Below are 23,313 nucleotides of genomic sequence, written 5' to 3' on the forward strand. Positions count from 1 at the left end.
ACACAGGGACACCCAGGGCTGAGCCCCTCTCAGCTGGGGCTCCTCTGGAGGCTGAACAGCCCCAGCTCCCTCAGCCTTTCCTGGGCAGGGACATGCTCCAGGCCCTTCAGTGTTTTTGTCATCCTCTATTGGACCCGTTTTGGGTGCTCCAGGTCTCTCTTGTTCTGAACAGCCCAAAACTGGACAAAATATAATGACAAGAGGAGGCTTGTCCCACCTCTGCTGAGGAGAGCCCATGGCACCCATTGGCTGGGATGCCCCTTTTCATTTCTTCTTCCGCAGACAGACCAGCAAGTCCTCCCACTAACATGTAACGTGATGTCTTTGATGAAGACAACATGGATAGTCTCAGGAATGGTTCAGATCCTGAATCCCACAAGGCCCTGAGGGATCTGGTCCAATGTCAGTCACTCTAAAATACAGATGTCTTCCAGCACCCAAGTTCTGCAAGCGCTGCAGCCTCCAGAGGCTTCAAGGCAAAGCCCAGGTTTGTAAGGGATCACTTAATCTCCTGGAGGTCTCTGGCGGGCAAACAAAACCAACCAAAAAGAAAGAGCAAAGCCTGTTCTCCAGTGAGCAGAGATGTGTTTGGTTGTTCAAAGGCTTCTGATAACATGACTGAGATTAAAGAACAAATAAAAGTACGATTAGGGCCAAAGTCCCAACTGAGCCAAAACCATACAGCCAGAGCAACAACGCACTCCTTGCCTAAAGCCACACTGATCCAGCCGCTCCTTCCCAGCCAAGGGGAGCTCTGCCTGGTGCTGGCACAGGCTCTGCCTTGTCTCTGGGACAAGGGCCCCAGGACAGTGAGATCCCACACAGCCCAGCAGCCACAGCACCAGTCCTGCACTCAGCTCCCACCACGCTTTGCTCCCAAATTCCCAGCTGGATGCATTTTAACCCTGAGCACCCTTCCAGAGAGCTGGTATCGATGGGCATGGCCACTGCAGGGTAGGCTCAGTGTCCAGGAGAGCTGCTGGAGTTAATGGGCATGCCTTGCTCTCTCTGCTAAGTGTAAAATTAACTAAAGATCAATTTAGGTGGGTACTGATGGAGCCTGGCTGCCCAGTGCAGAAGGGGAGGCCCAGGGGCTGATGGATTGGAGAACGACTCGGAGAGCAAACTTGCACGTTGCTGATAAGGCCGAGTGCTGGATACCCCAGAGAGAGTCATCCAGAAATTATCATGGCTCAGTCCAGGAACAGGTCTGCCTGGAAACTGGTCTGAAAAGCAAACAGAAAAGCTGCACAAAGGATTTGCTGGCGGCAAGGGGACAGCTTGTCCCTCTCTCGAGATTCTCTTCATTGGGAGTTTTGTGGGAATAACTGCAGACCCAGGAAACTGGAGTACCCCAGAACTCAGCTTCCCCAATCTGTCCCTGCATTTGGACTGCCATCTGACTCCTGCTGGGAAGGCACACACAGTCCTCATGTCTTTTCATCCCCCTTTAACATCCAGCAAGCTCCAGGCTGCCAGGGTACAAATGACAAAGTGCCCATGTGTTGGCAGGAAACTATGGAGATAAATCCTTTTTTAAGCAAAGTGCACATGCAAACACACAAACACAACATAAACATAAACATTGAAGAACTAAATACAGGGAAAAAACCCATACCTAAGCAATGTGAGCAGGGTCCATGTGATCATCCACAGGCAGGAATGGAACCCAGTCCCACATCAGCATTCATTCCCTGTCTTATCCTCCTTCCAGGTCCTCAGACTCCAGTTTCCTGCAGGAGGCAAAGGGACAAGTGTGGAGCCAGGCAACTCTGGGCTCTGGACTCCCACTGTGGATGCAGCCAGTGCCACCCTGGCACTGCCCTGTGGAATGGCTCCTCATCCCCATGTACCAGCCAGGGCTCTCTGGAGTCTGCCCCACCAACACTGCACTGCCAGGAGATCTTCCAGGCCCCTCTAACATGAGCTCATGAGTTGACTCCAGGACCTCCCCAGGATCATTTTAACCCTGAATATGACTTTTCTGTATCTCTCCAGTTTATCTGCTCCAGCTAATGTGTTCCCTTAAGCAGCATTGACTCCTTCTTTCTGAGGCTTTTGTTTATTTTGCAGATGTTCTGCTTTGACTTCAGAAGCAAGGAGCCATTTCCAGCAGGAGCTCCATCACTCTCCACCCTCTGCTAAGGAAACCTCTGCAGGCCACTCCAGACCCAGGAAATTCCCAGCTACTGCCCCAGTTGGCAAAGCCCTGTAGCAGTTTCATCTTCCCCAGGATCCCAGACTCTGCTCTTAACCAAGACACCTCCCTGGCTGCCTGCACCCTCCAGGCTGCAGCTGCCTCCCTTTGCCAACACACACAGAGGATGTCGGACTCCTCCTTAGCCAAGGAATTGTCCCAGGGAGCAACGGGGGATTTTCTCCTGCTCCTCACTCCTGCAGCACTTTCCTGCCATCCAAGCTCCCTCAGGAGAACAAAGAAGCTCTCTCAGGAGAACAAAGCTCCCCTGCTCCTGCCTGGAAGGTCCTTGCTGGCTGTCACCTTTGCCAGGAGCCCTGTTGTGCCACCCACCTGCAGGCGGCTGTTCACACCTCGGGGCTCAGCAGGGAGTGCTGCTGATGGCAAACAGAATCTGCCTTCAGCAAGCCCAAGCAAAAACCCACACACAGCTCTCTGCTGGGAAAGTTCCTGTGCTGGTGTGCTCCACATCCAGCAGGAAAAGGAATAAGTTGAGGATGAAGGGAGGCAGATGGCTGGCTGAGGTCACAGCGAGGCTCAAGCCGTTGCAAAGCCCAGGGCTCTCCCTCACTCACACCACCCATTGCTCTGGCAATTGGCCCAGCCCAAGGTTGGGAATCTGGGTCACAGGTCTGCTCTCCTCCTCACTGCAGGGGCAATCACATTCCCAGGTCTCCTTTCCTCTTCACCAGAGAGGCACCTTCCCTTGTGCTCCTCTCCACCTCCACCCTGGGTACAAAGGCACCAGAGATGGCTGCTCTCCAGGTGCAGCTTGTCCAGCAATCCTGGGAAAAACCCACCAGGAGCTCCTCTGGGCCATGGGCAGGCCAAGCAGGAAAACCATTGCACGAGTGGCAAGGTGCTGAGGCCATGTCCTTGCTCATCCTCTAGCACAGGGACAGGAAGGGACTGAAGTGTTTGTGGCCCCTCAACTGCCTTTTGCTGAGGTCAGCAGTGATGAGCAGCCACCCAAGGAGGTGCCCAATCCCTCCTACAACAGCACCTCTGCTTCTCAAGGGACACAGCTGCAGAAGGTGCATTTACCTGGCCCTGTCCTGACCCCCACTCCAGCATCTATGGGAGGAAAGAGACCACCAGGTGTAGTCTCAGAGGAATGACATCCCTACACTGGTCCTGTCCAGGTCACAGTCCAGGACAGCCTCTGTAGGATGCAGCTGTGAGGTAGCAGAAGGATCCCAAGAGAGCTGCTGAGGTCCCTCAGATGCAGCCTCTGGCACAGGAAGCACACAGGCAGTGGAGAGCACACTCCCTGCTTCCCATCACCACATTCCTGCAGCGACAGGCAACTTTGCCTTTTGAGTTTTTCCTCCACAGGTGCCTCAAGATGTGCCCAAGAAGAGGCTGCAGACAGGAACAGAGGATGTCTTGAGCAGGATTACATATGGAAACTAGTCCTCCATGAGGTCGCCATAGACTAACAGGTTTGTCCTGAAGCAAACAAGGGAGCTGAGCAGTGGCAAATCCCACCAGTGACCATCAAGAGGAAACAGCCAAAGAGGAGCAGGATCAAGCCTGTCTGGACACCCTCATGCTGATGATCCCCTGGATGCTCCCAAGCAAAGGTGCCCCATGGATGTTGCCTGGAGATCCTGCATGGGGGATGCTCACAGAGCCCTCAGCCATCCACCCCAAGCAGGCTTATCCACGGAGCATGGCTGTGCAGAGGGAAGCAGAGGGGAGAAGCCCTGACCCCCTCAGCCCCTGCACCAGAGAGGATTTGATCCCTGCAAGCTCTTATGTGGCTGTCAGGCAGCCCCAGACCCCCAGGGAAGCTGCCAACCTGGGCAGAGAGCTGGAACCCAGGATGGGTGGAGAACACGAGAGCCCCACAGCAAACTTGTGGTTTTGATGAGGTGGACGGGGAGAGGCAGTGCCTGCCTGTGCCTGCTGGCAACAGAAAAGGAAGAAGCTGGGCCCCTCAGTCCCTCCAGAGAGCCAAGGTCCAGGCTGGAAGTGAATCATCCAGCCTTTATGCACCTCCTGAGCCCCGTGAGCACGGATCAAGGGAAAGCACACATGGCCACGGTCTCTCGTCCACACCACCCTGGGAGTCTGTGCCCAAACAGGAGAGGCACACAAACTGCCTGGGCCTCCAGCCACATGAGGGCATGGCTGATGCTGTGCAGGATGCTGGGATGAGCCTTGAAGGGGAAGGATGTGGCCAAAGGACCTCCATGGTGGAGGGCAGCCTCCCTGTCCTCCTCTGAGTTACCCACCAGCCAGCAAGAAGCAGACCTAGTGCCCACTTTCCCACTGGTACTGGAAGGCAGCTGATTTCCTGGCAGGGCTGTCCTGTTGCTGGTCATCCTGGCACAGCACAGTCCCAGCACGAGGGGTTGAGGACTTTGCCTCCCCTCATCACATTCACTGCTCCAGACACCACTTAACTCATGGATATCTTTCATGTGCCATCCTCAGACTGTGCCCCCAAAGCCAGCAAAAGAGGGAGTTGGGGACTGCCACACCCCCAGCCCAGCATGGAGTGTTGGAGAGGACAAGGTTCCTGCCATGCAGGGGTGACCCAGCCATCACGGGGTCTCAGCAGCACAGACCTGGAGACACTGGGATTACCAAGAGCTCAGCAATCACAACCACCTCTGCCCTCAGCTTTGTCAAGGGGCAAAATCAGGACATGAGAAAGGAAAAGAAAGGGTCAAAGTGGAACACCAACAGCCATGGGTGAAACCAAGGAGTGAGGCAGGGACACTGGCATGGGTGGACAGGCTGCCCAACGCTCTGTGTGACGTGGCAGGGGTGAAGGTGCCACTCACCCTCCCAGAGGCTGGGCACTCCCTGGGGCAGGCACAGGGCACTGGTGGGAAGGTCTGACGGCATCTCTGTCCCAGTGCCCCCCCCAGGGAGGGGCCCCTGGCCACAGCACACAGTCCAGACTCCGGGTGTTTGCTTTTCAGTCTCCCGGGTGGATGATAACCACCCGCTCCCCAGCCAAGGCTCCAGCTCACCATGCTGAGATTCAGAAGGTACTTGGTCACGTAAGTGGAATATTTTTATGTATTTATTTAAGTAAAATGCTATTTCCCCAAGTAAAATTCCGTTTCCATCCTATCCAGAGGTGATGTCCTTGCAGATCCCTCCATGTTGGGAAACAGTTGAAGTGGTGATGGGAATGGGCAGGGCAGATGTTCCTGCTGCACATGAGTGCAGAGCAGTCTGGGGTGGTGGCAATTTTCCCTTCTGGTCACGCTCCAAGGCTGGAAGGGTGGCTGGAAAACAGCATCTTTTGTGAGGCTGTTGCCACCAAGGAAGGGGAATGGCACAGACCTTGGCAGGGCAATGGGGTCCTGGTCCCTCCTGCAGCATCCCAGGTGAGGGATCACCAGAGGAGCAGAAATGTGTCTCTGTGCAAGTTTTTCACATGGCAACCCCTAGGGTGAGGTGCCCTCTTCCACAGCCTCTGGTTTAGACAGGAGGGATGAGGGAAGGGCAAGGAACTTCCTTGACTGCAGAGTTCTTTGGCTGGGGGAGAGCTGCAGGCTGAGAGGGCTCAGAGTCAGGTGTAGGGTGGGCACCAACACAGGCAGGCAGTGCCATTGTGCCCTTGCTGTGCTACCTGAGCATCCTGCTGACCATTCTGCCCAGTTTCTCATTTAGTGCCAATAAAATGGCTCCAGTGACTGGTCAGAGGGAGCAGGCTTTGGCTGGTGTATGTGCTGTGTACATTAATTCCTTGTGCAACTTCGCTCTCTGCCTGGAGAATATCTGGGCACAGCAAAACAGTCCAATCTTTTCCTGCCACTCACCTGCCCAGTGAGCTCAGCCTCAGCACCTCCCGCAGCACCCACAGCTGGCTGGGACCCTGAGGGTCTGGAAATGTCCAGCCACAGACCCATCCTGGCTGGGGCTTGTTTCTGTGTTGGACAGGGAAGGGGCATGGGTCGGAGGGAAGTTCTACTTGGAGCAGGGGGGGAATAACTAAGGGGAAATCTGCAGTCCTGCTGAGAACAAGTGGCACCCTCTCCCCTGCTGGGGCTGGCACTGAGACAGCTGGAGCACCATCCACTGCAAAGATCTGCCCATCAGGTCAGGTTTGGATTAAATTCCTTGAGCCAGCATAGGGGGGTCCAGCTGCTCCGGCTCTTCCGCTGAGCCCATGCAGCCAAAGGCGTCCTTGGGGTGCTGTATCCAGCTCTGCACCCTCTGTCACTCCTGGAGGTGACAGCACACAGCTCTGGTCTGGGGGTGGCTCCTCAGCTGTAGCCTGCCTGCAGATGGAGGCATCTCCAAAGACTCTGCAGGCGTTGGGTTCTTGCAGCCCAATCCACCCTGCAAGTGCAGCCTGGACACCTCCCTGGTGCTCTGGTCTCAGGTGTTTAACTCTGCCCCGAGACATGCATCCCTGATCCCATCCCAATGTAAATGGAGAGGAGGTTGTGCAGGGGTTACCCACGGAGGGCAGCTGAACCTTTTGAAGGTGTTTTGTTCACTTACATCTTGCCAACCTGCTCCAGCCTCCAAGACCAGGGCTGCTCAAGCACCATGTGCCATTTAATGGATGTTTTGCTGCCTTCAGTGCAACTTCTTGGCATCTTCAGTGCAATTCTGAGCACTGCCACTTTCTCAGCACACCCCCCTTGATGTCCATGGAGGAGGGAAGGAAAGGCTCTGGCTGTGTGCCATCCTGGCCAGCCTCAACACATGTCAGCCCAACACGTGTTGTGTGCTCTCAGCTGGGTGTTCCATCAACACAACAGCCACCTCAAAAGAGCCAAAGGACCTGGATCTTTCACAGATTCTCACAGGTGGAAAGTTTAGGACCTCTGTGGAAGCAAGTCCAGAATTATACCTGCACCAAATACAGATCTGGGAGTGGCAGAGGGTGCTGCCCCAGCTCTGCCTGGGGGAAAGTGTTCCATCATTCTGCCTTCATCTGTGTGCTCCTGCTGATGCCCCCAAGAGTTTGTGTGTACCACTAAATATCACAGTGCAGGTTTTCATTCCATTCTTGCTGCTTGTCTTACCATGGCCAGCCAGACAAAATTATGATCAGCCTTGCCTGGAGTGATGGGAGAGCTGAATCGAGTTTCCAACCAGATCCAGAGGAATCACTTCACTCTGGAGCAGCTCCTCCCTCACTGCCTTCTCCCTCTGTGGTCTCTCTGATCTTCCACATGGAGTTATTTCAACAAACCTTTCCTCACAGCAGCCCTGGGGCAGCCTTGGGCCTCAGCTTCAACCCTCCCTCTTTAACACCTCTTGGCATTTTAAGCTCTGTTTAAGCATTTGGCATTTTTCTGCTCCGTTATTTGTCACAGCCGTTTATCTCTGACCTCACGAGGGTCTCCTTGTGCTACTGGCACGGCCAGGCAGTGACCCACACGTGCATTTGCCACCTCTTGTCTCATCCAAACTTGGCAGTCTGCTCCTCAAGTGCCAAAGAGCGTGGATACCTCCAGGCTGCTGTTGGGATTGGGGATGCTGGGATGCTGATGGGCAGTAATTATGTGCAGTAATGACACCTTCTGAATCCTCAGTAACACTGCCACGGCCTCCCAACCTTTCCAGTCCTGAGTACTTTAGACACTAAAATCCTCCTGGGAGGAGCTGAGAGTTTCAGCTCAGTGAAGGGACATTACTGGGAGCAGGGCAGAACCGTGTCCATGAGTGTCCAACCACTGCAAGCAGTGCTGTCATTATCAAACTACTGCTTAATCATGACAGCTGATGATTTTCCTGGGACAAATCCAGTTTCTCAATAGCAAACCTGAATTCCTGACCTGTACCAGTGGGATGCACGTGACCCCTTTGGACAGCCCACATTTGTGTCACTGCTGCCTCACCAAGAAGGTTCTGCTCCCAAGTGCCACAGGACTGCCCAGAGCAGGAGATAAAGCACCACAGAGATGAAGAAGCTCTGGGACAAGCAGGTCTGTGCAGTCTCAGTCCCACTGTCTTGGTCCAAAGCTGACCACTGCAGGAAGGCAGAAATGCCAATGAGCCCACGCTGGCTGTTGGAATGTAGCTTCCAAGCAGGCTCTGCCCAAGTTTCTGCTTTCATTAATTCCTCCCATCTAGATCCTTGCTGCCTGTGGCCCTCCCTCCCTGGGGCTGGCAGGCTGGACTTCCCCCACAGCAGAGCCCAATCCCAGAGGGTTTAACCAGATCCTCAGTACAAATCATCTCCTGTTATGCAACAACGAGCTCCCTGGTGAAAAACCAGCAGAATAATGGAATCATTCAGGTTGCAAAAGCCCGCTAAGATCATTGAGTCCAATCTTTCCCTCAACACTGCCAAGGCCACCACTAACCCATGATTCCAAGTGTCACATCTTCTGGGACTGGACAACCTTTCTGTGAAAAAATAAAACGCAAACAAATCCTTTTTTCCAGGAAATTCAGCCCCTCGACCGTTCCACTGAAGATTAAAGCTACAATCAAGCTCCACCAGGGTTTGCAGCAAGCCCTACAAACAGAAGGAGCCCTGTGGCAGCATCTCCACGGCCTTAACATCACCATACACAACCCAAACCATGACAGCACAATTCTGATGGCCTGAAGAAATCACACTGCTGTTGCAGACATAGCTGAAATCAGACTAAAATCCAGGCACTGCTGGGGCCCCCACGGTGGCATCACATCTGCAGCCACAGCTGGAGCCTGTGCAGATGGCAGTCCAACAGCAGAGAGTGGGGAGAGCAGGGAAAAAAAGTGTTTTATTGTCCATGTTGATACAGACAGGATCCTGATCCTTCCTGGCCAGGCAGGGCAGGGAACACACAGGCAGTGCCCTGCTCCTGCTGCCTGGGGGGAGCTCAGGCTGCTCCAGGAAGGCGTCCCTGAGCAGCCAAGAGACTCAGTGGTTATCACTGTTTGCTTTTCAGCACAAGATCTGTGGCCCATCTGGAAATTTCCATGAGGCTGCACTGCTGGGGCACAGCCTCGGAGGTTCCTCGGCTATCGCTGCCTCTGCATCATTTCCGCCCCTGAAAACGTGACCTTACCTCACGTAAAGATAAAAAATAAAACAGCCTCAAGGCGCCTTTCCCGCCTGCCTCACACACAGCACTGGTCCTGGCTTTTTCTCACCACTCACGGTCTCAAATATCTGTTTGCTTGCAGGAAGCTGAGCGCAATCTACAGGTGCCAGCCAAGTCGGCTCTGGATCTCCTTCAGCCTACTCATCCTCCTCCTGGTCACACTTCAGGTTGTGGAGAAGCTGCAGCCTCGTGGGTAGGTCTTGGGCAGGATTATAAACCTGCACCTCATCCTCCAGCCTCCCGCTGGCCACTGAGGTGGGCTCAGAGCTGCCCTCCTGAAAACCACCCAGCAGGGTCTTCCTTAGACAGGGAGGAAAATCCAGGTGAGAGAGGACCCTCTGGGGGTCCCACATCTCACCCCTATGCCCTGGCCAGAGCTGAGCCCACCCTGGGGTCAGACAAGGCTGCTTTGGGCTTTGTCCCGGCTCTCCACAAAACCCTCCAGCCCTTGAGCCCAGTCCTCCCAGTCTGGGGTTATCTGCAATCATTCCTGCAGCTTCTCCAGACCACCAGCTCTTCTCTCTCCCTGCCTCCTCTTGCTCTGCTCCTTCCACCATCCTGTCATGCTCCAGCAAGACAGAGACACTGCCACATCACTGCTGACCTGTCCTCTTCTTCATAAAATCATTGAGCTTGTAAAGGACCTCCAAGATTACCAAGCCCAAGTTCTTGCACCTTGCACCCACTCCTATCCTCCAGGGCAGCAGTGAAGCCTCTACACCCATTAGCAATGCCACCCACCCCAAGAAAAGTGGGAAACATATTTTTAGGGTGACTTTGGGGTGTCAGGGGGTTCATTGGGCTGCAGAGGAGCTGCCTCTGCAGTGTCCTCCCATCTCCAGCAGCTGAGCATTGTGTTCTCCCCCTCACAGGAGCTGCCAGCGTGAGCTGGAGCGTGGCCTGCAGCAAACCATGGTCCACGGGCTGGGCTCTGCCCTCCACAGCCCCGACCTGCTGTGGGAGGATGACTCCCCTCAGGGGCAGAGGGAAGCCGAGCCAGCCCCTGCCTCGACTGAGGATGTTTTCAGGATGCATCTGTACTTCAGACAGGAGACCCCTCTGGAAAGCAGCCAAGAGCAGCACTGGATGCAGCAGCCTGAGCACAGCAGCGAGAAGGTGAAAGCCCATTTGTCACCCACGGAGCTGAAACCCCAGCTTCCTGGCCTGGAAAAAGCAGCCAAAGAAAGTCCTTCTCCAAGCCTTCCCGGGAGGGATGCTGCAGTTCCGGCAGAAGCTGTCACCAGCAAGCTCATCATCTTTGCAAACAGGCTGAGCACACAGGGGCAGAGGGGAATGTCCTCACCTGGAATGGTGCAGGTGGAGGCACAGAGCCAGACTCAGCCTCAGGCTCTGGGTTTTCCCCACCCTGAGTGGGGCACCTCATTTACACAGCCCATCCCAAACTCGGCTCAACCTCGGCAGGCAGAGGATTCTTACAAAACAGACCTGGAGGCAGGATTTTTCCCAAGCTGGACAGAAGCCTTTGAGGTCAAGGAGTTGACAACTGTAGGTCAGCAGGCCAGAGGGGTCACCCCTCAAGGGAAGACGTGCAAGCCCAAGACTGACATTGTTTTCCTGAAAGTCCACAAGAGCGCCAGCAGCACCGTCATGAACATCCTGTTCCGCTTCGGGGAGACGCACAACCTCACCTTCGCCTTCCCCCAGGGCGGGGGCTTCCAGCTCTACTACCCATACCACTTCCTGGCCAGGTTCGTGCAGGGCTTCTCCCCGCAGAGCCCCCGGCGCTTCAACATCCTCTGCCACCACATGCGGTTCCTGCAGCCGGAGGTAGGGCCAGAGCCGCGCCCCTTCGGAGCGCCGGGCGGGCAGGGGGAGAGGGGCGCATGGGGCACAAGGAGGGGCACCTGGCGAGCACATAAACTCTGCGGGGATGAGCTAAAGACAGCCAGGATTGCCCACGGGTACCTGGCACGCTGCTGGCATCTCCCGAGAGCTGCTGTGAGCAGGTGCCCTGTGCTGTGAGCCGTGGCAAAGTGGGGGACGGCACCTGTAGCAGCCAGCAGCTCTCATCTCTTTCATGTCTGGTGGGCCCTGGGACATGTCCTGCTCCCTGGACAGGCCCAGAGGGGACCAGCTGCAGGAGGAGAACATCCAAAATGCATCAGCTCAGGTCAGCTGTGCCCAGCATCCACCCCTCTGGGTGCCGCCTGAGGGCAGGTGGACACGGTGAAAGGGAAGGAGACATGCAGTCTCTCAGCCTGGCCACGCAGCTGTGGCAGCCCACTGTGGGGAGTTCTGCTCACTGCTCTCCCGGTGTAACTCTCCTGGAGCTCCCCACAGCTCCTGTGAGGAGCTGCGCCCTGGAATCCTCCCCAGCAGCCCCACCTCCATCCCCAGCAGGTGCCTCTGCTTACAGCATTGTGGGCGAGCGGGTCCCATCTTCCCTCCCCAGCTTTCAACCTCCTTTTCCTCCTCGGCAGGTGCAGAAGGTGGTGCCCAGCTCTGCCGTGTACTTCTCCATCCTGAGGAACCCCGTGCAGCTGATGGAGTCGTCCTTCGTGTACTACAAGGCAGCGTCGGCCTTCTCGCGGGTGCGCAGCCTGGAGGAGTTCCTCAGCCAGCCCTACCGCTACTACAACCCGGCCAGCGGGGACCGCCAGTACGCCAGGAACCTCATCACCTTCGACTTCGGCTTCAACCCCGACGGAGACGCGTCCCCCGAGCGGGTGCAGCTCATGCTGAAGGCCATCGAGGCCTCCTTCGACTTCGTGCTCATCTCCGAGTACTTCGACGAGTCCATGGTGCTGCTGAAGGAGCTGCTGTGCTGGGACCTGGACAGCGTCGTCTCCTTCCCGCTCAACACCAGGGACAGCAGCACCAGGTCCACGCTGCCGGACTGGGCCGTGGAGAAGCTCAAGGCCTGGAACAGGCTGGACTGGGAAATCTACACGCACTTTAACAGGACCTTCTGGGAGAGGATCGACCGGGCCATGGGCCGGGAGCGCCTGCGGCGGGAGGTGCGGGCGCTGCGGGCGCGGCAGGCCGAGCTGGCGCGGGCCTGCCTGCAGGGCCCGGGCAGCGTGGGCCCCAAGGACATCAAGGACTCCTCGCTGCGGCCGCTGCAGTACGGCAGGGCCAGGATCCTGGGCTATAACCTCAAGCAGGGCTTGGATGGGGAGCTGGAGCGGGCCTGCCGGCGGCTGGTGACGCCGGAGCTGCAGTACAGCAGCCTCCTGTACAAGAAGCAGTTCCCCCCGCCGCCCCCCGAGACCCCCGAGACCCCCGAGCCCGCTGCCTCCCGGCAGGACCGAGCCCCGCGGCACCGCCTGGAGACCACCCGGCACTGAGCCCCGCCGGCCCCTCCATCCGAGCATCCTTGTCCGCCCGCCCGTGCCGGGGACGGCGGGGCTCAGGGGCTGCCCCGCTCCCCTGTCCCCGCACCACCGAGCCCCGGGCGCCGCCGGGGCCAGGGCGGGCTGCCGCGGGGATCCCGGGGGCTGCGCGGGACTTTTCCAGAGGGAAATCCCCCCAGACAGCAGCTGAAGCCTCAGCGCAGCACCGGCCTCCAGCAGCGAGGAGCAGATCCAGGAGGGCAGCCCGGATCCTCAGCCCCGCACCGGAGACTGCGACAGAAGAGGGCCAAGGTGTAAATCAGAGCTGTGGAGTTTGATTTACAGCTTGGGAACGAGTCTGTCTGTGCAGCTGCAGCTGTCCCCTGCTCCATTAACGTTACCGTGCTGGAAAAGCAGCCTCTTGATTAAAAATAACAAAAGTTACTGTCACTCCCTAAATTGCCTTTAATTACATCAGTCTGCCCAGTAGACAACCTCCCCAAAAGCCCCAGAAGCAGACCCCAAACATTTGAATATGTCCTGAAAGGGAAAAAAACCAAAACAAACAAAATCATAAACAAACCCAACCAAACCAAAACAAACAAAAGCAAGCAAAACCGGGAAAGATACAAAACAAACAAACAAAAACCACACACACACACCAAAAAAAAAAAAAAAAAGGAACCTAGCATTATTTTGCGCTGACTTTGTGGTTCCAGGTTGCCTTTGGATGCTGCATGTATAGGGTCAGCACCCTACTCTGCAGTGTCAGACTCAAGTTCCATCCCTGTGTGACAGGGAGACATCTCGTGAGCCTCTCTGCAGCCAGATATCCCAACCCACTGCTCCATGCTGCCACAGGAATGTCCTCTGCCCAGGGAAAGATCCTGCAGGAATGGCTTGTGGAGGGCAACCCAGCCTGACTTTTCTTATCCTGCACTTCTTGAAACAACAGCAGAGCCAGCAAATCAGCTGGGATAAACAGAGGCCCCATCTCTGGCTTTCCAGCACGATTTCCAAACCAAAAGAGGTTCTGAAAAATTTGCCCAGGGGGGATCTGAGCATCCCGGCGTGTCCCTGGGGCAGTCACCAAGAGTCTCAAATGTTTCAGTTTCCACCCAAAGGTCTCCTGCTCAGTTTAACCAGGAAAAAAGTCAGATTGTGCTCCCATTGCCCTTCCCAGGGCAGTGCCAAGCATTCCCCCAGGCACAAGGAGACAAGGAGAGGGCACCGTTTGGGGATTTTGCTCCATGGCTTGGGGGTGCTGTGTGTTCCATAAAGTTTCATCTCTGAGGCACATCCATGTATGGCTGTGTTGATCCCTCCCCTCATTTGTCCTGTCGGGATGTGGGGTGGGCTCATGGTTTCAGAGGTCTGGGGCTCCTGGGGGGCCTGCAGATCCCCTCAGAGGGCAATCCCAGAGGAAATCAACTGGGATGGGCAGCCCAGAGGCCATGCAGCACCCTGGGGTTGTCTCCCCATGGACACAGCAGAGTGGAGGGAGGAGCAGGGCTGGACCAAACTGGGTACCAAACCTGCACCTGACACCTCCACTCCAGGTTTTAATTGGGTGCCACTTGCTTATTCCGTTTGCTCCTCAGGAAACAGGAGCGGGTCATTCCTGTCAGGAGCTCTGATCCAGGGCAGAGACACTGGAACAGCCAGAGCATCACAATCTCCCTGTGCTGTTCCCTGAGGAACATCCAGGGTGCAGCTCCCACAGGGTGCCCTGGCCCGAGAACAGCCAGGGGGGATCCCCATTTCCCAGCAGGTGTTTCTCCCCACATTCCCCCCCCTTTCCTGAGCAGGCAGCAGGCAGGGCAGAGGCGGTTTGGGCATCACAGTGACTCCCATTTTCAGGGGTGTCTTCCAGCAGGGCTCCCAGGAATGACATCACTCACCCAAATGCCAAGCACAGCATTTATTTTTATTAGGGTTTTTTTCCACAAACTGTAATTTTAGAGCTAGGAGTATTTTACGTAGAGATGGAGCAGATCCAGGGATGCACTTGCTCAACCACAGCAGCTGCCTGGGTCTCTTTCTTTTTTTTCTAACCACAGACCCTTTGAGCACCATTTCTTAATGCCTTACAGCACCAAAACCCAGGCTAAGCACATCCCCAGAGGAGCAGAGTGTCCCGTGGCCAGTGAACTCTCTTGCCTTGGAGCATTTTTAATTCCTCTCCAAGACTTGCCAGGTTCAACCTGTGCAATTCAAGGACTTCAAGTCAAATTTAACTCAAAACCCGCCAATTTTTAGCCAGTATCCTTTAATAACTTGAAAGATCAAAGCCTGTTTCCTCTCCCTCCCACGTGTCCAAGGCAATTACTGGCTTATACTTTGTTTTTAGGGCTGCAAGAGACCCAGTGGGGTTATTTCAGTCACTGCACGATGCAATAACCCCGAGTTGCTCAAGCCTGCCCATGGAATGGTCCCAACTTCCCGTTAAGATTCCTGGCAGTACAAGACAACCAGCAATTTATGCAAAAGTGTTCAGTGTTTTCTCTCTGAGGCAGCAGTGTGGGCTTGAAACATTTTGGGCTCTCCAGAGAGGCTTTCAAAGCAATTCCCAAAGGAGCTCAGGGACTCAGGCATCCCGCAAGGATTCCTTTGTGATGCTTTAAGGACTGAACCAGCAGCAAAATCCTCCACACAGGGAAACCCTTTCCCAGGAAAAGGGCTGCCAGCACTCCTGGGCTCAGGCACGGGGCTCAGAGTTGCTCTTCCCCTCTTTCCTCTTCCTCTGCGGTTTGTCACCCTCCACCTGCGCTGTCACCTTTGCCTTGGGCACCTTGTATTTGCTCTTCTGGCTGTAGAGGAGGTTTTTCTGGAAGAGGCGTGGGATGTTGCCCTGGAACAGCAGGAGGGCAGCGAGCATCCCTGGAATGAGAGCACAGACCCCTTCCAAGTGCAGTGTCGAGCATCTCCACCCTCCCCACAGCTCAGCAGCAGTTTGGGATCCTTGTCACAACCCTCACCATGACCAAAAGGCAGCTCAGCACCACTGGCATCCCCACCAAGAGCTGGGGACCTTAAGCTTTAAGGAGAATCTAATCACTCTGTCCTTAACATGATAAGGCTTGTTTTGACCCAGAAGGGCCATAAACCACCTCAGTGGTTTTCTGCCAGAGAATCATTGAGGTTGGAAAAGTCCTCTGAGCCCACGGAGTCCAACCATTCCCTCAGTGCTGCTGAAGTAACCACAGGTCATGGCCCAAGTGCCACATCCACATGGCTTTTAAATCCCTGCAGAGGTGGTGTCTCCACCTTCAGCACAGTGTGCCAGTGCCTGACCACCCTTCAGGGAAAAGATATGCCCAAAATCCAACCTAAACTTCCCCTGGGGCAACTTGAGGCCGTTCCCTCTTGTCCCATCATCGTTATCTGGGAGCAGAGCCCAACTCCCACCTGGCTCCACCCTCTGATCAGGGACTTGTCTCCACTCTCAGCACACATCCAGCTCCCCATGACCACCCAGGAGCTGAGGAAAACCTCAAAGCACAGCTCAACGTGCCATTGTCCTAAAACACCATCGCTAAACCTCCCCCAGACTTCGGCTTCAGAGAGATTTCTGTACCTTGTACTGTGCAGAAGCTGGGTTTTAAAAAACTGCATAGCAAAGAGATGACCCCAGAGACAATGAAGCAGGATGAAAAATGACACTTGCCACTGGCAGCCTCAAGTTCAGCCCTTTGCCAGAAGAGTTCATGTTACACTGAGCACTTCTGCCTTGCCCCCATGCCAGCTCCTGCCCCCTGGGAAGATCTCACCTGCGAGGGGCCCCAGCCAGTAAACCTGGATGTAGTCCCAGAAGCTGCTCCCCGAGCACTGGAAGGTGGTGACTGTGGCCAGGGCAGGGTTGAAGAAGGCCCCCGTGAACGGTCCAGCTGTTTGGGAAGAGAAACGTGGCCAGCAGTCCCACTGCATCCTTTGGAACACTGACAAAGGGCTGTGACCTCTCCTGCCTGCCTTCTTGGACTGAGGAAATCCCACCCTTGTTGCCCTGAACTCTGTGGGAAGCAGAAAAGCTCAGTGCAGGACTGAGGGATTGCAGCAGGGGACATTCCAGGGAGGTGATCCCAGTCTTGAGCTCTATGGCTGTGAGCTGACATTGACCTGCAGCCCAGGTACCCCAAACTGCCATCTTCATCTCAAAATGAATATTCCCCAAAATAATAGAAAACAGCCAGCTCAGTAGTCGTTACCTTGTTAATCCCTACCTCTCCAGTCCTGGAAGATGAAAAACAGGGGGGCTGCTCCTCCCCCACACATGAGGTACTTTTCCAAATGACTCAGAAACAGAAACTCCAGTGCTGCTCACCTGTGTAGGTCAGGAAGGTGACAGTCGCTGCCAGCGCAGGGACCCGGTACAGGGGGTGACTCTGTTGCACCCTGACGAGGACCAGGTGGAAGAGGAAGGAGCAGGAGCCCTCCACGAAGGCGGCGTGGGGCAGGGAGGCGTGGATGGAGGAGCTGCACTCGGGCGCGATCAGGTTCTGGATGAAGTGGAGCTGTGTCAGCTCCCAGGACCAGTAGAGGCGGGTGAGAGCCCAGCCCGTCCCTGCACCCACACCCTGGGCCAGCAGCTTGGCCACAGTCACTGCCAGGCTGGACTCCAGGAGCAGGAACTCCTGGAGAGACACGGTCGGGTTGGCAGATGCTCCGTCAAAAGAGGCGCCATGCACAGCGGAGAGGAGGAAGAGCAGGGTCAGGACCACGTCCAGGCCAAAGCCACCACCCCAGGGCCCAATCTCCATCAGCATCCTCAGCTCGAGGCAGCTCGTGCACAACTGGAACGAGCCAGCAAATTCCCTGGCAAGGCAGCCATGTGTTCCAGGCGACAGAAGCCTCTTGGAAAGCCACCGGAGCACCTGGCACACCACAACAACCAGGAGAAAAAAAGCAATGGAGACATTCAAGCCATCCATAGTGAAGGCTGTGCTGGTGGCAGAGTCTGGGAAGGAGCAGAGGAAGCTCCTGCAGCTCCTCTTTATAAAGCCAAGCGAAAGCAAACGTGGCACAGCCTGACAGGCCTGGGAAAGGCCACACGTGTGGCCCCCATGGGCAATGCCAGTGCCACACGGAGCTGCCAGAGTCACAGCAGCTGGAGCAGCCACCAAGTTGTTTGTCCCAGCAAATCCTGGTGTTATCTGCACCAGGCACTGAGCCCCCAGCTTCAGCATTCACACCTGAGAGCCCACAGCAGCTCCCCAGAGCTGACAGCTCTTCCAGAAGGAACAAAAAACTTCATTTTCTTTCTGCTTGGCTCCAATGCCTGTGGCTGCCCCATCCCTGGAAGTGTCCAAGGCCAGGTTGGATGGGGCTTGGACCAACCTGGGATAGTGGAAGGGGTCCCTGCCCATGGTGGAGGTGGAAAGAAACGGGTTTAAGGCCCCTTCCAACCCAAAACATTCTGAGATTGTTTGGTAAACAATACATGATGTGTCTTCTGGGTCACTTCCCTGACCTGCAGCAGAAGAGGCCACAGCTGCCCTCCCTACAGGCTCTCCTGCAGCCCCAGGGCAGGCAGTGCTGACAGCTAACCCAGCTCTTCTCCCTGCCCCGTCACACACAGAGCCAACAGCTTTGATTTGGACCATTTTATTTGCCCCTGTGCCAATTATAAAAGAAATTTCTAGGAAACCCAGATTTGAAGCACACTTGAGCAGGGATGAGTCTCTTCAATACACAGATGCTTCAAATGCACTGGAGCCTCTCCCTCAACAGCCTTTGACAGCACAGAAGAAACACAACATTGTGGGGATGCTTGTGAAGGCCACAGCTCAGCACCTCCCCCTGCACCACCCTCCCTCCTTTCATCTTCCTCCCCCACTCCTTTCTATCCCCACGTGCCCACCCAGCAGTGGTTTTTGGAAGGGTCCCCGGGATCACTGCTCACAGTCCTGGCTTTGGAAACCATAGGAAGTCTGGCCAGGGAGAGGGGACCATGCTGCCAGCCACCCATCATCCAAGCCCTCCTCTCCTCCCCCCCAAAACTGCCCTGCTTTTGGTCAGCCTGCCTCAGAACTTCCCCCAGTTTAACTCTTTTTACCCCAATTCACCCTTCAGATGACAGGGCGAGCACCCATCTTTCACCTCAAATAAACAAATGACTTCACTTGAATAACAGAAGATTATTCATAAATTAGTAATTTTGTCCTCAAGAAAATTGACCTCTGGCAGCAACAAAGTGCTGGTCAAAGCTACTCATCACTGCAGAACCAACCATGAAATACTTAGCATCACAATCCCAACTCAATTCTTTCCACCTCCCCTCCTCCTGTGTTTCTCAGTAGAGAAACCAGTGGAATTTTCTCTTTAGAAACAAAACCAGCTACCCAGTCCAAATCCAGTCCCTAAAAGAAAACCACCAGATTACTGGACACAGACTGGTAAAACTGGGAAAGAAATTCCAACATCTTTTCCTTCCCCCAGAAATAGATTGTCCTCTTCTTCTCAATCACTGTAAGTGTTGGGCCTTAGGAAATAAACATTCCAAGGTTTCAAAGCTATTTTCTACCCATTGCTTGTAATTGTGCCCACAGCACATCCTGCAGTTGTGGGACAACTGAGGCTGGAGAGAGGAGCTGTTGATTCCAAGGATAACTACGGAATTAAACAAGGCCAGGGGCTCATTCCTCTCCCTCATTTGTGTTAGTGCTGACAGCAGACTCCACGCAGCTTTGCAGGGCTGCTCTTCTAGGAACGAAACTATCTAACAATTGCAGTACTCTCACCAAAAACCCCTTTTCTGGAGCTGGAACATCAGTGTCTTTCTAAACCAAACTTGCTTTCAGGGCTTAAAATGCAGATGTTTAAGTGGAGGGGTTTAGCCACAGAACAGGAACAAGTTTGCACTTGCAGAGTTCAGCAAAACAAACATTCCCCAAAAACGCTGAAGAGTCGCAAGAGCAGAGAAGAGCCACACCCTGGCTCCCTGGCTATTTTCACCCTCAAAGAGGCAACGGCTACAGAAAAAGAGAGTAATAAGGTTATTTAAGGGAAGTTTCACTGGGCAGAGGGTGACTTAGAGCTTTCCAGAAGCAGCCACATGTTCCCAGCTGCCGTGACAAGGCAGCAGGAACCTGGGCCAGTTTTGCTATCATGGTCAGGCAGGGAAAAGGGCTCTAGGGGATCCAAGAGTTAATTGTGCTTTGTGGAAAGATCCAAATCCTTAGAATAAGCATTCACTGATAGGAAAAAAATAACAAAGATGGATCATCCTTGGCTCTAGAAACCCCATGGCATTCCAGAGGACATCAGTCCTGAGAAAGGTCAGCCCTGCACATGGTATGGGCATGTCTCCCCTCCAGACCATTCTGAGGAGCTGCCGTGAGTCCCATCAGTGTCCTCATGGTTGATCCAGCTGTACCAAGCTGAATTCCCTGTTCAAGAGCCCTGCAGAAAACACAAGGATCTGGAGCCTGTGCATTGAGACATCCATGCATTGAGACATATCCGTGCCTTGACACAGCCTGCCTGCTCTTCCCTCCTCTGCACTGACTCAACACAGCTCCAAAGCAGAAGTCTGGGGGCCTGTTAAGTGCCTGAAAGAGAGTGAGCAACCCCTAAGTTCCCACTGGGAAAATCCCATCAGTCCCTATGGGCTGTTTCAACACTCAGGTCAACGGGGATTTGAAATCTTGATGGATTTGATTTTATCTTAAAGGTCTTTTCCAGCTTTACTGATTCCATGATTTAAATGATGATGTGCTGCAGGACATTCCTTTGCCGTGTTGGGAAAAGCATAAGGAGCTGTGTTGGTGCTGCCCTTCTCCTTCTTAACAGGTAGAGAAGTCATAGAAAGTCATCGTTCTCACGTGATGGTAGTTCTCACCCTCAAGGAAAAGAAATCCTTCCTTAGGCTGGATTCAGAGCAGGGAAAACAGCTGTTAGAAGAACGTGCTTCCTCCACACATCTGGAGAGCAACAACCAGAGTTTGGCTGAGCTCAGCAAACTTTCATGTCACTTCCTCACATGACTGAGGACAGCTGTTTTTATTAAAAATAATCTTGGTAGCAAAATGAAAGTTATATTTAAAAAGGGGGGAAAAAACAGCTGCACAAATCCCTGGGAGCAGGGATCTATGGACAGTACTGTGCTCAGGAGTTAGGGGAACTGCACTGAAACTCAAGAATGCTCTTCAGGCACCACCATGAAAACACTGCCAATGAGGATCCTCCCTTTTCCCCCACCCTGGTTTTAACCAGCGTGCTCCTAGTGCAGTCCAAACAAGTTGTGCTCAGCTTTGCAGTAACTCACTGCAGCCAAACAGCAGCCCTGAAAGGCAGAAACTGCTGCCCCCAAATTTACTGCCTTCAAGAACTATGTTTTAAATACCCAAACTTGAATAAGCTGATCTCAAAAAAATGGGGCTGCTCTTGGGTTTAGTCTCAGGCACGTACGTGCAAGGGATGAGCAAGTTCACACAAGACTTACGAGGATTTACCAAGGATTTGCAATTTTCAGCTGTGCGAGCCAAAATCAGCCAAAGCCCTCCTCTCCCTTCAGGTATCAAAATCCCAACAGTCCTGAGTTCCACTAGGCACCTTCTCCTGTCCACTGTTCTCTCAGAAATTGAATGCCAAATCACTTAAATGCAGTGTTAGAGAACACCAGTTTAAATGCACAAAGAGTTGATCATATAGAACGACTGAGATGCTACAACAAATTGATAACCCTGAAGAGACAGGCTCTTGAGCAAAGCAACATTCTCATGTCTGGGTGAAGCAGCTGTTGGAGATGAGTGGTTTCTTCATTTCCCTTTGTCAGTGTACGAGCAAAGCTTGTATACCACGCAAGAAAGGGGAAGAGCCCCTTTCCCAGTAACACAGGACATGCCAAGTCCTCGCCATTCACCACCGAGGCAGGAACTTCATCCGGAGCCAACTGACCCGGACTCAACCCCAAAGCAAATCCCTCCTTGTCCTTGGCTGGACTGGCAGGCCAACATCCCACAGCCCTTTTTGTAGGTCCAGTGGAAAACAAAAGTGTTTCTCTGCAGCCTTGGAGGCCAAGAGGCGCCGTGGATCTCATCCCAAGTCCTCGAAGAGCTGTGGGCACCCAGTGTGCTCACTCCCACGGTCCAACGCTGATCAGTGGAGATGGAGCACACCCAGCAGGCAGCAGGACACCTCAATTCCCGAGGATCCTGTGCCCTAATGTCTGTAAGCAGGACACTGGATGGTACCCACGGTGCAGAAAGCAGAGCTGTTGGGAACAGCTCCTGAATCATCAGCACATCACCAGAGGTTACTGGGCCCATCAGTCCCACCCCAGCACTGGCAAGCACAAGGGGGAAGATGCAGCTGGGATAGGCCAGGCTGGCTTTTGCTTTGCTCCCTTCGCATGGAGGGCAAGGGATCTCCTCCACAGTGGATGAAAAGGGTGTTTCAGAGCTGCTCTCCTCCCATCAGCAACCCAGAGTTTTTCTGGGAGGCACCACCATCCACCAGCAGCTCACAGCAGCAAGGAACGCTTGTGGTGATCCCGAGGCTGGTACTGACACCAATGAGTAATAAAACTTTAGAATAACCAGGCTGGTATAGCATAAAATTATACCCACCATCATTTAAGCATTCATAAGAATCTTAGTTATAAATACATTCTGTTAATCTCAGTAAAACACTGACACATGAACTCTTTCAGATGCTCATCTTTGTCTTCAAAGGTATAAACTCATGACAGGGAAAAGGGAGAAAAAAACCTCAAAGGTTTTTTAAAAGTTTATTTCTAGCCCTGAAAGAACAGTTATTAAACGAAGTCAACAAATACAGTAGTTAATATTGCAGTAACAATTAAATAACATAATGGGATTAAATTACACAAAAGGCAACATTAACATCTGAAGACAGTTAAAAAAATAAAAAGAAAGCTTGCACCTACTTCCATTCCCATCAACAGCATAAGGAACAGAGGGAAAAACAGGACAGAGAGATTTATTGACTCAATTCCAGCTGGAGAGACCCTTAATCACGTTTTTGCTCCCTCCCCAGCCCCTCTGACAGTGGGACCCATCTGCTGTAGCCAAACTTTTGCACCTCCCTGCACAGAGAACCGGGGGGAAGGCTCCAATTAGTCTCATTAACACCTAAGGCAGGGCAAAGTGCTCAATCCCATGGTTGTTTTTAATAAGAACTCTGGTTTGTTCTGTGATAACAACATCCCAGGAATCTCACACTCCCTGCACGCTCATGCCTCAGCCACAAGCTGCCCAACTGACACTTCACAGGGATCACATCCACATCTGATCCCCACTCAGGATCTTGGGTGGGCACCCAAGAGGGATGCACAGGAACCCCCACACCTGGATGAACCTCATCCCTTCCCATTATTTCCTCCAGCTCGAGCTGGTCTCCACCTGCCCCAGAGCCACAGCAGAGCTGACAGCCCTGCACCCACTCAAGGGCTCCGCTCTGCTCCCACCAGGGAAAACCAAGCCTTGGAGCTTCTCACCTTGCAGACACCCTCAGAAAAGCGATGCCTGACCCCTCCAGACACAAAAGCACAGCACAAACACTTTCCCCTGGCTCTCCTCTCCTGCCAGCCCCACCTCTGATCCCCATGGAAACCTCACCACAGAACAGCTGCTGTGTGCAGCCAGGGAGATGCTGGCACTTCCCAGCCTCGGAGCTGAACACACAGGTCACACACACAGTTTGGGAACTTGGGATTGGGCCAGGTTTTGTGCATTAGGATGGTTGAATCTTCAGAAGTCGTCTCCTAAGCAGGCTAAATTGGACAAATTTTGCAACATATGATTTAAACCGTTCTCATTCACCAATAAAAGGGAACTAATAAGTTAAA

The 23,313-nt window shown here is 53.9% G+C and overlaps 2 protein-coding genes across 2 annotated transcripts; one reads left to right on the plus strand and one right to left on the minus strand.

The window, feature by feature from the left end:
• Positions 1-934: 934 nt before the first annotated feature.
• On the plus strand, positions 935-13,761 carry LOC136295341 (galactose-3-O-sulfotransferase 2-like). The gene is made up of 4 exons (XM_066193838.1): positions 935-954; positions 9,296-9,406; positions 10,086-11,001; positions 11,655-13,761. The coding sequence occupies exons 1-4, from the start codon at positions 935-937 to the stop codon at positions 12,519-12,521; spliced, it is 1,914 nt and encodes a 637-aa protein (XP_066049935.1). The 3' UTR covers positions 12,522-13,761.
• Positions 13,762-14,454: 693 nt separating this feature from the next.
• LOC136295548 (aquaporin-12-like) lies at positions 14,455-17,757 on the minus strand. Its single transcript, XM_066194191.1, is given in 5 exon segments — positions 14,455-15,386; positions 16,277-16,393; positions 16,828-17,665; positions 17,667-17,699; positions 17,701-17,757. Coding segments are annotated over 5 exon segments (1,227 nt in total). The 3' UTR covers positions 14,455-15,204.
• Between the last annotated feature and the right edge of the window lie 5,556 nt (positions 17,758-23,313).

This window comes from Chamaea fasciata, unplaced genomic scaffold, assembly GCF_029207755.1.
Source record: "Chamaea fasciata isolate MVZ Bird 193981 ecotype frontalis unplaced genomic scaffold, bChaFas1.0.hap1 SCAF_11, whole genome shotgun sequence".
Taxonomy (NCBI): domain Eukaryota; kingdom Metazoa; phylum Chordata; class Aves; order Passeriformes; family Sylviidae; genus Chamaea; species Chamaea fasciata.

Excerpts from the sequence above, each read along its gene's own strand:
- LOC136295341 (XM_066193838.1), top strand. The coding sequence starts at position 935 with ATGGGCATGGCCACTGCAGG. Across the intron at positions 9,407-10,085 it reads GAGAAGCTGCAGCCTCGTGG|GAGCTGCCAGCGTGAGCTGG; the intron begins GTAGGTCTTGGG and ends TCCCCCTCACAG. Across the intron at positions 11,002-11,654 it reads TGCGGTTCCTGCAGCCGGAG|GTGCAGAAGGTGGTGCCCAG; the intron begins GTAGGGCCAGAG and ends CCTCCTCGGCAG.